Consider the following 16,382-nt stretch of genomic DNA (forward strand, 5'->3'; position numbering starts at 1 on the left):
CATGTTAAACAGGCTAGTAATGTAACAAGCAAGCTTGGAAATCACTTTAATCAAAGTAAATAACACTTTAAACAAAAACGGTACTGTGCCTTTAAGAGAAAAAAAGCTGCACAAACTCTGCAAAACAGTGTAAAAAAGCAGTAAACACAACAACATTTTTACAGTAGCATCATAAAGCCTTAGTAACTTTGCACAACTATGCAAATAAATAATTAACCCCTTAATGTAAACACCGGATTGAAAAAACTGGAGAAGTAGCTGGATGCTTCTGAGGTAAATAAACTGTGCAACTGAAAATAGGCCCCTCTCACCTCACTCGATGTTATGGGGCCTAAAAAACACCAAAGAGTGTTTCTTAAACTAGCCATGTGGGTTAATAACCCTTAAACAAGCCACAAAGACCCCTTAAAGTCCCTCAAAAAACGTTTTATTTGTAATTAAACCAAAACGTTTTTTCCTATCAGTGTCACCAGTAACTATGAGCCCTTTATGCAAGCTTGGATTCCTCTTTTACTGAATACAGCTTACCTTTCCCTCATGGGGATATTGCCAGCCTTTTCTAGAAATAACACAGTCCGTCTAGAAAAAAATAGACTGAACATACCTTAATGCAGTTTAGCCTGCAAGCTGTTCCCCCAACTGAAGTTTTCCTGTACTCTTCAGCCCTTGTGAGAACAGCAGTGGATCTTAGTTACAAAGTGCTAAGATAATCATCCTCCTTGCAGAAATCTTCATCCCTTTTCTGCCAGAGAGTAAATAGTACACACCGGTACCTTTTAAAATAGCAAACTTTTGCTTGAGAAAATAAAAACTAACATTTTTGTCACCACACTCCTCTTTGCCCTTCCTAGCAGTTAAGCAGGCAGAGAGAATGACTGGGGGGTGGAGCTAAGGGAGGAGCTACATACAGCTCTGCTGTGGGTGCTCTCTCTGCCACTTCCTGTAGGGAAGGAGAATATCCCACAAGTATGGATGAATCCGTGGACTCGATACATCTTACAAGAGAAAGCTGTTTAAAGTTGCATGCTCTATTATCTAATTTGCTTTGTTCTGCTGGTATCCTTTGTTGAAAAGAATACCTAGGTAGGCTCAAAATCAGCAAGGCACTATTGGAAGCTAGCTGCTGATAGGCGGATGCACATATATGGCTCTTGTCATTGGCTTATGTGTTCAGTTAGCTACCAGTAGTGCATTTCTGCCATTTCAACAAACGATACCAAGAGAATAAACAAGTCATCTTATAGGTTGGGTCATTGTTTCATCTAGCACATTTAGATATCAAGTGACTAACATTGATCCTCGGCACTTGCCAACAATCAGATACCCACACTGCCACCAGCTGCAGCACTTGGACGTGTTGATAGCTGATGTCACCAAATGCTGCAGCTGGTGGCCGTGTGGGTAGCCGATGATCACCAAGTGCTGGGGTTGGTGGTCGTGTTGATAGCTGATGTCACCACCAACCCCAGCACTTGGTGATCATCGGCTACCCATACGGCCACCAGCCCCAACACTTGGTAACCATTAGCCACAAACATGGCTACCAGCTCCAGCTTTTGGCTATGTGGGTAACTGATGGCCACCAAGTGCGGGAGCTAGTGGCCATATTGGTAGCTGATGCTCATCAAGTGTTTGTAGCTGATGGTTACCAAGTGCTGAAGCTGATGACCATGTGGTTTAGCCACCAGCCCCAACATGGTTATCAGCTATCCACACAGCCACCAGTCCCAGCACTTGGTGATCATCAGCTACACACATGGCCCCCAGAGCGAGCACTTGGTAATTACTGAACAGTGCCTACACATACAGCCAATCACTGTTGTCACCTACACACACTTCCAGACATTTCACACACTGTCATGCACACAGGCATGCTACAGATCATGTGCACATTGTCTAATCTTCCTTTTAGACAGCTTTATCATCATCTCACCTCTCGTTCTCCTTCACTCCTATATTTTATTTCATTACTTTGCCTTTTCCCCCAAAATATTGTAATAGATCTTTATTACTAAAATGACAAAATAAAACCATCAGCTTAGAATAATTCACACTGTACATAGTAATAAGGCACACTGGTTGCTGAGTCACCACTGGACATCTAGCGGTCTGTGCAAGGCTACAGTACAAATGTTGTTGGCTGTGTAGGTCAATCAGGCGCGAGCTCTGAGACGTAAGCTGCGCTGTCCAGCTATGCTTGTCCAACACTGCTCCAGCTGATGTCTGTGCCAGACGGTGGTGCTGCAGGAAATAGATATATCTGTCTGTATATACACACTAGGGAGGCAATATTTACAAAAGGGAGATCAAACACAGTCACCGCCGCTTCTCCTTCACACTGTAGGACAGGACGAGGGGTGCCGGCTGCAAGAGAGGAATAAAGCACAATGTGAGAAAACAGAAAATACACAATAGCATACATGCACATCTGCAGGCAAAAGCAGCTACTCATTATCTAAATAGCGGAATAAATTTATGCTTACCTATTACATTAATTTCCTTCTTGGCAGTGAGAGTCCACTAAAACATTCATAACCTGTGGAAATACTTCACCTGGCCACCAGGAGGACGCAAAGACCCCACAAACAGAACATTGAAGTATACCTCCCACTTCCCCTACCCTCTCAGAGGTGCCAAAGAGTTCTGCCACTACACAAGTTCAGGGTGGGTTCGTGGACTCTCACTGCCAAGAAGGAAATTAATTTATCAGGTAAGCATAAATTATACTTTCCTTCCAACGGCAGTGAGAGTCCACAAAAACATAACCTGTGGGAAATCTATACCCAAGTTGTGGAGTACACAAATGTTAGGGAGGGTAGGTAGTAAAGGCAGTCCTAAGTACTAGGCACCATCGCTTGTAGAACCCTTTTCCCAATAGATGCCTCTGCTGAGGCAAAAACATCAAATCTGTAGAATTTCGTGAAAGTGTGGAAGGAAGACCATGTAGAAGCCTTGCAAATCTGTTCAACTAAAGCCTCATTCTTGAAGGCCTAAGAAATGGACACTGCATGGGTAGAATGTGCCGTAATTCAGGATGGAGGCTTCTAGCCCATTTCGGTAAAAGCCATGCGAATAAGACTTCGCAGTCAGAAGGAAAGAGTAACAGCTTAGGCTTTCAGCCCCCTGCGCTTACCGGAAAACAAGACAAACAAGGAAGAGGACTGACAAATGTCTGTAGCATGAAGGTAGGACTTCAATGCTTTGACCACATCCAAATTATGCAACAATCTCTCCTTAGAGGACGACGGATTGGGAAAAAGAGAAGGAACCTGAATTTCCTGGTTAATGTTGTGGGTGTTAATGACCTTGGATAAAAACCCCAGCTTTGTCCTCAAATCAGCCTTATTGGAATGAAACACCACGTAAGGTGGATCGCATTGTAGAGCAGATAATTCTGACACTCTAATATTTTTTTTAACTATATCCTCTGCTTGCACTTTCCAAGTGACTAAATTTACCCTTTGAGTGCTAAGCACTTTCCCACCTGGGTGCGAAGGTGATTTAAGGTTTTTTAATTTTTTTAACTTTTGTATTTTTTTTTTCCAGATCCCCAAGACTTACACTGTTAGAAAGGTTAGGCGATTACCTTTCTAACGGTGGGTCTTGGGGGTCTGTAGCTGCTTAGATGCCTGAGATACAGACACCTAAGCAGTATGCCCCCTTTCCCTATACTTTGTATTGCACATTTTAAATAAAGTTGCGCGGTGACGTCATCACGTAATTGCGCGTGACGTCACTGCGCAAAACGTGAAGCCCCTGCGATGCCTGTAACTATGCAGGCCCGATCGCCGGGGTAGGAGCAGGTGGGAGCCCCAAGATCTCCCTCAAGGTGGGAAAGTGCTAGCAACGGCTCTGAGCCGTCGTTAGCACCAGAGTGGGAAACTCTGCGACGGCTCAGAGCCGTCGTTAGCACTCAAGGGTTTAATATCAATAAAATGCGTAGGCTCAAGCAGAGCCTGTTGAAGAACTCTAAGAACAAGGTTAAGGCTCCATGGAGGAGCAACAGCTTTGAAAACAGGTCTAATTCTGGTCATAGCCTGAACAAACTCCTGAATGTCTGGCAAACAAGCCAAAATTTTATGTAACAGAACTGAAAGGGCAGAAATCTGACCCTTAATAGAGTTGGCCAATAGGCCCTTCTCCAGACCATCCTGGAGAAATTGCAAGATACGTGGAATCCTTACCCTCTGCCAGGAGAATCCACACTGATCACACCAAAATAGGTAAGCCCTCCCAACCTTGTAATAAATGTGCCTGGTAACAGGCATGCGTGCAGAGAGTATCAATCACCTTCTCAGAGAATCCTCTCTAGGATAAGCTTAACCATTCAATCCCCAGGCAGTCAGCCTTAGAGTATCTAGATTTTGATAGAAGAGCAAACCCTGCTCTAGCAGATCCGGTCTCAGAGGAAACTGCCAAGGAGGAGCAGATTACACGTTTACTAGGTCTGCATACCAAGTCCTGCGTGGCCATGAAAGAGCCAAAAGAATGGATTAAATCCTCTCCTGTTTGATCCGAGCTTACACTCAGGGGTATAGCACAATCAGAAGAAACCGATATACTAGATTGAATTGCCAGGGGACCGCCAGAGTGTCCACCCACTCTGCCTGAGGGTCTTTGGCTCTCGACCCATATCTTGGTAGTTTGGCATCGAAACGGCAAGCCATCAGATCTTTTTGCGTGTGATCTTGGTGAACACATACTGATTTAGGGACCACTCCCCTGAGTGAAGAGAGTGTCTGCTCAGGAAATCCTCTCCACAATTCTCCACACCTGGAATGTGGATGGCTAAAATCTGACAATAGTACGTCTCCACCCATTGAAGGATGCAGGAAACATCCTGCATCGCCAGAGAACTCAGTGTTCCACCCTGATGGTTGACATAAGCTAAGGCAGTGAAGTTGTCCGATTGGAATCGGATATAGCAAACGGAACAAAGCTGAAGAAATGCCAACAGAGCATTAAAGATGGTCCTCAGTTCCAGAATGTTGATTGGAAGAGTGTCACACAGTGCCCCATTCGGACAAGCTCACATCTGTGTTAATTATCCCCCAGATTGAGCCTATTAAACACTCTGAAGAACGGGAGTCTGAGCCTGCCACCAATCGAGACTCTCTCTTGTCTTAGTGTCCAGAGATATTACCTGCAACAGGTCTCAGATGAAAGCGAGCAAACAGAATAGCATTCGAAGTCGCAACCATAAGATCTACCTCCTCCATGCATTATGTCACTGAAGCCAGAGAAGTGGATTGGAGTAGACAACAGGCCGCCTGAAGCTTCTCACTGTGCTGATCTGTGAGGTATATGTGCATGCTGACTGAATCTATGATGATCCAAATAAAGTGAACCCTCGTATTTGGAACGATAGAAATCTTTTCCAGATTGACCTTCCAACCATGCGTCTGACACCAGAGTGACCTTTCCGTTAAGAGCTGTTGCTACAGTTAAAGATGGTGTCTGGACCAAAATATCGTTCCGTTAAGCAGCTACTGCAATACCCTGTAGAGTCCCCAACACCTTGACAAAAATCTCTGGGGGTAGTAGCTACGCCAAAACGGGAGAGCAATGAACTGGTAGTGTTTGTCTAGGAAGGAAAACCGAAGAGATTGGTAGTGATCTCTGTGGATTGGGATATGAAGGTACGCATCCTTTAGATCTATAGTAGTCATGAATTGACCCTCTTGAATAAGAGGAAGGATGAATTTTATAGTCTTCATCCTGAAAAGAGGAAACCTTTATAAACTTGTTGAGACTCTAAGTCCAGGATTCATTGGAGGCGTCAGAGGATGAAAGTTCTCCCTCAGAGTTGACGAAGGGTCATCCTAATCGGAAAATGCCCGATACTGTCCGCCGTAGTATCAGCCTGAATGTTAGCACTATGTTCTGGAGAACAGTGATTAGACTTTCTATTCCTCTTCCCTGCTAAAGGCATAGTGCTTAGGGCAGAAGAAACCACAGATTGTAACTGGGTTGCAAAATCATGGGAAAATGGGCTAACTCCAGGCAGAGTTGTGATATTGGGGTCACAGCAGACTGCATGTTTCACGGCTGTAGAACGGGCATATCCGTACAGCCTGAAGTCTGCAATTCCACGGAACAGCGAGGGGTAGAGGGACACTGCGAGAATCCCTCGGCTACCTGCATACTAGGGCCCTTTGAGCGAGACTGCAGGACAGTTGACAGACATAAGCTGCATAATTGTGCAGAATAACACACCGTATGCGCATCCTGCATAGCATACACTTGTTTATATCAAATGAGGGAGTTAAGGAAGCTTCCTCTTAACTAGCTTCTAGCATAGAATCATCCATGATGGACTTGTGAAGTTTGCACACTTTGTGTAGTGATGTAACGTTTATAAGCCACACAGCTAGGATACCCAGGCGTTAAACACAAATCTGTTGTACCACCTCTGTGAAAGGCTAGGATTTGCTGCTACCACTCCGCACCAGGTCTGTTGCGCAGTAGACTCCAGTGGAAGAATTACGGCCCTGTCCACAAACACGGCCTGCAGTGTTAATGCGGCCTAACTATCCCGGGGTTATAGTTGGCTCTGACCACCAAGCAGCATATAGCCTAAGGGGTTATTCTGTTCTGCAAACTGCATGTCAGCGTTGTGCACATTGTCTGCACGGCAAGTCCAGTCAGAGGACTCTGTGTCACCATTGCTCAGTAAAGGCCTATTTACTGAGCACTGTCAGAAGGTCCAGAAATATGTACGAGAGGTGCCAAAAGGGCTTAGACTCATACTGTATCAAGAATAAACATAAACATAATGTGTGCAAGGCTGTTCATTTGCCTGCTAAGCCAAAATGGCTTCCTGCTGCTTATTCTGAGTCACAGCAACATGTTAATATAACTTCCTCTCTATTAGGCAACTTGCCATGAGAGAGGGAAAACACCATTTTCTAGTTGGCAAAAATTAGTGTAACTTACACTGCATTTCCTGACAGAGGATAGAGCATAGGGTATCTGGAAAGAGGCATAGGAACTCCCAGCGACGACCAGAAATAGTATACACCAAGACTCAACCTAGAGAGTTACATGGATAAATTACACACCAGCTCTCTCTTGAACCAATACTACCCATATGAGAAAATAAAATCATATCTTCTTGATCAAATTCAATATCTTCAGCAGAACACCTCTCTCTGCCAACCTCCATGACACAAGGAAACTGAAAAACTATAGAAAATGATAACTGATGACTCTCAGCACATTGCCAGGGTTTGTGGTAAAAGTGTGAACTCTCTGCATACCAGCAGACTAGCAGCAAATAGAGAGAGGGAGCGTGTTTCAAACGACGCTCCAGTATTTTTTCACCACGGTTATTGAAAGAACAGAGGAACGTCTAACTTCATCATAGGACGGTAGACCGGGAGCAACACGAAAGGAGTAAGACTTTATGACACTCACCTGCCTTGGGATTATATTTGATGTGCAATTCAAAATTTTTATTCAGGAACGCTGAATACCGAATACCATTTTTTTAATGTTTTAACATTGTTATTTAAAAGTCTTCACTTGAGTCCAGGTTGCGCTTCTCCTTTTCTATATTTTTCATTTTTTTTATCTACATTTGGGGTGACTTCGCTGATACACCCCCAGGAGAGCAGCACACACTTTGGCATGGACACAGGTGTGGATTATCATTTATCCTTGTGCATTTTTTATTGTGCGGTTTTGCACCTTCAAAACTTTGGGGACATCCGACTTTTAAAGGTACTGCGGAATCTGTTGGCGCTCTTCAAATAACCAATAATAATAATAATACATTGTTGTGTACATTGGACACTTTTATACTGGGAACGCTGTTCACCATATCTTTTATTGTGTTATTTTTATTAAGATAATAACAGAATACTTATTTGCAATCCCCCCTTCTTTAATATAGCTATATTTAGATCCTTACATTTCAGATGCGCTGACTTTTCATCATTTGTTTGTCCACGACACAAGGCAAAGAACTACTGGGAGGGTACGGGAAGTGGAAGGGATACGTCAACGTTCTGTTTGGGGCGTCTTTGCCTCTTCCTGGTGGCTAGGTGACTTATTCCCAAAGGTTGTGAATGTTTTCGTGAACTTCACGGTAATTAAAAGAATAATTATTTTTGTTGCACTCATTACACAGAAGTATTTAGCAATAAGGATCAGGCCTGGCTATAGAGTTATCCCCTTGATTCTCTGCAAATCTATGCACACGGAATCAACCCCTTTCAAAAAGCTCACTGAAAGATTGTTTGGAGAAGATCTGCAATAACACCTATAATATTAGTCAAATACAATTTTTTTTACATTGTTCCTTACCTACTGCTAATACACCCAGCACCTACTGACCTCTCCTGCTGCTAATATCTCTTCCTATACACCCAGCACTTACTGACCTTACCTACTGCTAATACCTCTCCCTATACACCCAGCACCTACTGACCTTACCTACTGCTAATACCTCTTCCTATACACCCAGCACCTACTGACCTTACCTACTGCTAATACCTCTCCCTATACACCCAGCACCTACTGACCTTACCTGCTGCTAATACCTCTTCCTATACACCTCGCACATACTGACCTTACCTGCTGCTAATACCTCTTCCTATACACCCAGCACCTACTGACCTTACCTGCTGCTAATACCTCTTCCTATACACCCAGAACCTACTGACCTTACCTACTGCTTATATCTCTTCCTATACACACAGCACCTGACCTTACCTGCTGCTAATACCTCTTCCTATACACCTAGCACCTACTGACCTTACCTGCTGCTAATACCTCTTCCTATACACCCAGCTCCTACTGACCTTACCTGCTGCTAATACCTCTTCCTATACACCTAGCACATACTGACCTTACCTGCTGCTAATACCTCTTCCTATACACCCAGCACCTACTGACCTTACCTACTGCTAATATCTCTTCCTATACACCCAGTACCCTACTGACCTTACCTGCTGCTAATACCTCTTCCTATACACCCAGCACCTACTGACCTTACCTGCTGCCAATACCTCTTCCTATACACCCAGCACCTACTAACCTTACCTGCTGCTAATACCTCTTCCTATACACCCAGCACCTACTAACCTTACCTGCTGCTAATACCTCTTCCTATACACCCAGCACCTACTGACCTTACCTGCTGCTAATACCTCTTCCTATACACCCAGCACCTACTGACCTTACCTGCTGCTAATACCTCTTCCTATACACCCAGCACCTACTGACCTTACCTGCTGCTAATACCTCTTCCTATACACCCAGCACCTACTGACCTTACCTGCTGCCAATACCTCTTCCTATACACCCAGCACCTACTGACCTCTCCTGCTGCTAATACCTCTTCCTATACACCCAGCACCTACTGACCTCTCCTGCTGCTAATTCCTCTTCCTATACACCCAGCACCTACTGACCTTACCTGCTGCTAATTCCTCTTCCTATACATCTAGCACCTACTGACCTTACCTGCTGCTAATACCTCTTCCTATAAACCCAGCACCTACTGACCTTACCTGCTGCTAATACCTCTTCCTATACACCCAGCACCTACTGACCTTACCTGCTGCTAATACCTCTTCCTATACACCCAGCACCTACTGACCTTACCTGCTGCTAATTCCTCTTCCTATACACCCAGTACCTACTGACTTTCCTGCTGCCAATACCTCTTCCTATACACCCAGCACCTACTGACCTTACCTGCTGCTAATACCTCTTCCTATACACCCAGCACCTACTGACCTTACCTGCTGCTAATACCTCTTCCTATACACCCAGCACCTACTGACCTTACCTGCTGCTAATACCTCTTCCTATACACCCAGCACCTACTGACCTTACCTGCTGCTAATACCTCTTCCTATACACCCAGCACCTACCGACCTTACCTACTGCTAATATCTCTTCCTATACACCCAGCACCTACCGACCTTACCTGCTGTTAATACCTCTTCCTATACACCCAGCACCTACCGACCTTACCTGCTGTTAATACCTCTTCCTATACACCCAGCACCTACTGACCTTACCTGCTGTTAATACCTCTTCCTATACACACAGCACCTACTGACCTTACCTGCTGCTAATATCTCTTCCTATACACCCAGCACCTACCGACCTTACCTGCTGTTAATACCTCTTCCTATACACCCAGCACCTACTGACCTTACCTGCTGTTAATACCTCTTCCTATACACACAGCACCTACTGACCTTACCTGCTGCTAATATCTCTTCCTATACACCCAGCACCTACTGACCTTATCTGCTGCTAATATCTCTTCCTATACACCCAGCACCTACTGACCTTACCTGCTGCTAATACCTCTTCCTATACACCCAGCACCTACTGACCTTACCTGCTGCTAATACCTCTCCCTATACACACCCAGCACCTACTGACCTTACCTGCTGCTAATACCTCTTCCTATACACCCAGCACCTACTGACCTTACCTGCTGCTAATACCTCTTCCTATACACACAGCACCTACTGACCTTACCTGCTGCTAATACCTCTCCCTATACACCCAGCACCTACTGATCTTACCTGCTACTAATACCTCTTCCTATACACCCAGCACCTACTGACCTTACCTGCTACTAATAACACTTCCTATACACCCAGCACCTACTGACCTTACCTGCTGCTAATACCTCTCCCTATACACCCAGCACCTACTGACCTTACCTGTTGCTAATACCTCTTCCTATACACCCAGCACCTACTGACCTTACCTGCTGCTAATACCTCTTCCTATACACCCAGCACCTACTGACCTTACCTGCTGCTAATTCCTCTTCCTATACACCCAGTACCTACTGACTTTCCTGCTGCCAATACCTCTTCCTATACACCCAGCACCTACTGACGTTTCTGCTGCCAATACCTCTTCCTATACACCCAGCACCTACTGACCTTACCTGCTGCCAATAACTCTTCCTATACACCCAGCACCTACTGACCTTACCTGCTGCTAATACCTCTTCCTATACACCCAGCACCTACTGACCTTACCTGCTACTAATACCTCTTCCTATACACCCAGTACCTACTGACCTTACCTGCTACTAATACCTCTTCCTATACACCCAGCACCTACTGACCTTACCTGCTGCTATTACCTCTTCCTATACACCCAGCACCTACTGACCTTACCTGCTGCTAATACCTCTTCCTATACACCCAGCACCTACTGACCTTACCTGCTGCTAATACCTCTTCCTATACACCCAGCACCTACTGACCTTACCTGCTGCTAATACCTCTTCCTATACACCCAGCACCTACTGACCTTACCTGCTGCTAATACCTCTTCCTATACACCCAGCACCTACTGACCTTACCTGCTGCTAATACCTCTTCCTATACACCCAGCACCTACTGACCTTACCTGCTGCTTATACCTCTTCCTATACACCCAGCACCTACTGACCTCTCCTGCTGCTAATACCTCTTCCTATACACCCAGCACCTACTGACTTTCCTGCTGCCAATACCTCTTCCTATACACCCAGCACCTACAGACCTCACCTGCTGCTAATACCTCTTCCTATACACCCAGCACCTACTGACCTTACCTGCTGCTAATACATCTTCCTATACACCCAGCACCTACTGACCTTACCTGCTGCTAATACCTCTTCCTATACACCCAGCATCTACTGACCTTACCTGCTGCTAATACCTCTTCCTATAAACCCAGCACCTACTGACCTTACCTGCTGCTAATACCTCTTCCTATACACCCAGCACCTACTGACCTTACCTGTTGCTAATACCTCATCCTATAAACCTTACCTGATAAATGTATTTCTTTCAGGATATGGTGAGTCCACGACTTAAGTAATTACTGTTGGGAATATCACTCCTGGCCAGCAGGAGGAGGCAAAGAGCACCACAGTTAAACTGCTAAGTATCACTCCCTTACCCACAACCCCCAGTCATTCGACCAAAGGGAAATGGAGAAAAAGGAGTAACACAAGGTGTAGAGGTGCCTGAGGTTATAGTCAAAAGAACAACTGTCTTAAAATAAAGGGTGGGGCGGTGGACTCACCATATCCGGAAAGAAATACATTTATCAGGTAAGCATAAATTTTGTTTTTCTTTAATAAGATATGGTGAGTCTATGGCATGAGCAATTACTGTTGGGAACCAATACCCAAGCTAGAGGACACGGATAAATAGGGAGGGACAAGACAGGCAGTCCTAAACAGAAGGCACCACCGCTTGAAGCTTCAGCTGAGGCAAAAGTATCAAATTTGGAAAAAGTATGTAGAGAAGACCAAGTTGTAGCCTTGCAAATTTGTTCCACAGAAGCTTAATTTTTGAAAGCCAAAGAAGAGGAAACAGCTCTTGTGGAATGAGCCGTAATACTCTCAGAAAGGCTGCTGTCCAGCAGTCTCATAAGCTAAACGAATTATACTTCGTAACCAAAAAGAAAGAGTAGTAGCAGTAGCTTTCTGACCTTTACGTTTCCCAGAGAATCAGAGGGCAGAGGACTGGCAAAAATCCTTAGTCGCCTGTAAGTAGAATTTAAGAGCACATCCAACATCCAAATTGTGTAATAAATGTTTATTTGAAGAAGAAGGATTAGGACACAGAGAGGGAACAACAATTTCCTGATTGATATTTCTATTAGAAACAACCTTAGGAAGGAAACCTAACTTAGTACGAAGAACCACCTTATCGGCATGAAAAATAAGATAAGGGGAATCACACTGCTGAGCTGAGAGTTCCAAGACTCTTCGAGCAGAAGAGATAGCAACAAGAAACAAAACCTTCCAAGATAACTTAATGTCTATGAAATGCAACGGCTCAAACAGAGCCAGCTGTAAAACTTTAAGAACAAGGTTAAGGCTCCAAGGAGGAGCAACAGACTTAAAGATAGGCCTGATTTTGACCAAGGCCTGAGAAAAAGATTGCACATCTACCAAACATTTATGTAGTAAAACTGATAAAGCAGAAATCTGACCCTTCAGGGTACTGACTGACAATCCCTTTTCCAGGCCTTCCTAAAGAAAAGAAAAAAAATTCTAGGAATTCTAATTCTATTCCAAGAGTAGCCCTTGGATTCACAGCAAGAAAGATATTTATGCCATATCTTATGGTAAATCTTTCTAGTAACAGGCTTGCAAGCCTGAATCATGGTCTCAGAAAAACATGCTTAGACAGAATTAAGCAGCTTCAGAGAAACAAGATTTGGATGAAGGAAGGGACCCTGAATCAGGAGGTCCTTCCTCAGAGGTAGTCTCAAATGTGGGAGAGATAACATCTCCACTAGGTCTACAAACCAGATCCTGCAAGGCCACGCAGGGGCTATTAGAATCACCTACGCCCTCTCCTGTTTGATACGAGCAATGACTTGTGGAAGGAGAGCAAACAGAGGAAACAGGTATGCCAACCTGAAAACCCAAGGAACCGCTAGAGCATCTATCAGAACGGCCTGTGGATCTCTTGACCTTGAACCGTAACCTTGGCGTTCTGACGGGACACCATCAGATCTAACTCCGGCACCCCCCCTTTTAAGGACTAAGCTGGAAAACACATACGGATGGAGTTCCCACTCCCCAGGATGAAAAGTCTGTCTGCTCAGAAAATCAGTTTCCCAGTTGTCTACTCCTGGAATGTGGATGGCAGATAGACATAAATTGTGGGTATCTGCCCCTTCATGGCTAAGGAACTTTGAATTCCTCCCTGGTGATTGATGTAAGCCACAGAGGTTATGTTGTCTGACTGAAACCTGAAAAACTGGGCTGAGGACAATTGAGGCCAAGCCAATAGAGCATTGAAATCACCCTCAACTCCAAGATGTTGAGTCCAAAGGTCCTGAGCTTTTAACGAGTTTCAGACTGCTCCCCAGCTCAGCAGGCTGGTGTCCGTGGTCACAATCACCCAGGAAGGTCACCGAAAGCATTTGCCCTGAGACAGATGTTCCTGAGAAATCCACCACGGAAGAGAATCCCTTGATGACTGATCTAACTCTATTCTCTGAGATAGATCTGCATGGTCGCCATTCCATTGTCTGAGCATGCACAACTGGAGAGCTCTCAAATGGAATCGAGCAAAAGGAATGATGTCCATAGAAGCCACCATCAGACCAATTACCTCCATAGATTGAGCCACTGAAGGATAAGCACGAGCCTGAAGAGGCAAGAGGAAATTATTTTGTTTTTCCCGACCTTTGTCAGAAAAATCTTCAATAGAGAATTTATTATGGTCCCTAAGAACACTACTCTTGTAGCAGGGGAAAGGAAGCTTTTTTCCAGATTCACATTCCATCCGTGGGAACGAAGAAAAGACAATTTTACTGTGTCAGATTTTGCTTGTTGAAAAGATGGTGCCTGAACCAATATGTCATCAAGGTAGGGTGCCACAGCAATTCTACAAGAACGGATCACTGCCAAAACAGCCCCCAGAACCTTTAAAAAAATTCTGGGAGCCGTGACTAGACCAAATGGAAGGGCCACAAACTGGAAATGTTTGTCCAGAAAGGCAAATCTCAGGCATCTGTGATGGTCCCTGTGAATAGGAACATGAAGATACGCATCCTTTAGGACTATGGTTGTCATGAACTGACCCTCTTGTACTAAAGGAAGAATGGAGCGTATAGTCTCCATCTTAAAGGATGGAACTTTGAGAAAGAAAAAGGAAATTTATGCTTACCTGATAAATTTATTTCTTTTACGATATGACGAGTCCACGGATTTCATCCTTACTTATGGGCTATCGCCTTCTGGTCAGCAGGAGGAGGCAAAGAGCTCCACAGCAGAGCTGCATATATAGCCCCCCCCTTCCCTCCCTCTCCAGTCATTCGACCGAAGTTAGGAAGAGAAAGGAAAAGCCAAGGAGCAGAGGTGACTGAAGTTTAACAAAAGTAAAAACCTGTCTTTAGAAAAATAACAGGGTGGACCGTGGACTTGTCATATAGTAAAAGAAATAAATTTATCAGGTAAGCATAAATTTCCTTTTCTTTTACAATATATGACGAGTCCACGGATTTCATCCTTACTTATGGGATACAATACCAAAGCTATAGGCCACGGATGAAAGGGATGGACGAGACAGGAACCTAAACGGAAGGCACCACTGTTTGAAGAACCTTTCTCCCAAAAACAGCCTCAGATGAAGCAAAAGTATCAAATTTGGAAAAAGTTTGAAGAGACGACCAAGTTGCAACCTTGCAAATCTGTTCAACAGAAGCATCATTTTTAAATGCCCATGAGGAAGCCACAGCCCTAGTAGAATGAGCCGTAATTCGTTCTGGAGGCTGCTGTCCAGAAGTCTTATATGCAACACGGATGATACTCCTCAGCCAAAAAGAAAGAGAGGTAGCTGTAGCTTTCTGACCCCTACGTTTCCAAGCAAAAACAACAAATAATGAAGATGTAAAAATCCTTAGTCACCTGCAAGTAGAACTTCAAGGCACGGACTACGTCCAAATTATGTAACAGACGCTCCTTCTTAGAAGAAGGGTTAGGACACAAGGAAGGAACCACAATTTCCTGATTAATATTTTTGTTAGAAACAACCTTAGGAAGAAAACCAGGTTTGGTACGTAACACCACCTTATCAGCATGGAAAATAAGATAAAGGAGAATCACATTGTAAAGCCGAAAGCTCAAACACTGGGAGCAGAAGAAATAGCAACCAAAAATAAAACTTTCCAAGATAATAACTTAATATTTATGGAATGCATGGGTTCAAACGGAACCCCTTGAAGAAAGTTAAGAACTAAATTCAAACTCCAAGGAGGAGCAATTGGTCTAAACACAGGCCGAATTCTAGTCAGGGCCTGACAAAAAGATTGAACATCTGGAACATCTGCCAGACGCTTGTGTAACAAAATAGACAAAGCAGAAATCTGTCCCTTTAAGGAACTAGCTGACAACCCTTTCTCCAATCCTTCTTGGAGAAAGGATAAAATCCTGGGAATCCTAACCCTACTCCATTAGTAGCCCTTGGATTCGCACCAATAAAGATATTTACGCCATATCTTATGGTAAATCTTTCTAGTAACAGGCTTGCGTGCCTGACTCAAGGTATCAATGATTGCATCAGAGAACCTCCGCTTAGATAAAATCAAGCGTTCAATCTCCAAGCAGTCAGCTGCAGAGAAACTAGATCCGGATGATGAAAGGGTCCCTGAATGAGAAGGTCCTGCCTCAATGGAAGCTTCCACGGCGGCAGAGAGGACATGTCCACCAGATCGGCATACCAAGTCCTGCGAGGCCACGCAGGAGCGACTAGAATCACTGAAGCCCTCTCCTGTTTGATCCGTGCAATCACCCGGGGAAGGAAAACAAACCGTGGAAACACATAAGCTAGGTTGAATGACCAAGGCACTGCTAAGGCATCTATCAGTTCGGCCTGAGGATCCCT

General features: G+C 44.4%; 1 protein-coding gene across 2 annotated transcripts in view; it reads right to left on the reverse strand.

The window, feature by feature from the left end:
* Positions 1–1,990: 1,990 nt before the first annotated feature.
* Positions 1,991–16,382, reverse strand: part of PCGF1 (polycomb group ring finger 1) — a 150,062-nt gene continuing 135,670 nt past the window's right edge. For both annotated transcript variants that reach the window (XM_053704413.1, XM_053704412.1), the window contains exon 9: positions 1,991–2,364. In XM_053704413.1, the coding sequence (XP_053560388.1) occupies positions 2,317–2,364 (48 nt within the window). In that variant the 3' untranslated portion in view covers positions 1,991–2,316. The remainder of the gene's footprint in view (positions 2,365–16,382) is intronic.

This window comes from Bombina bombina, chromosome 2 (assembly GCF_027579735.1).
Source record: "Bombina bombina isolate aBomBom1 chromosome 2, aBomBom1.pri, whole genome shotgun sequence".
NCBI lineage: Eukaryota > Metazoa > Chordata > Amphibia > Anura > Bombinatoridae > Bombina > Bombina bombina.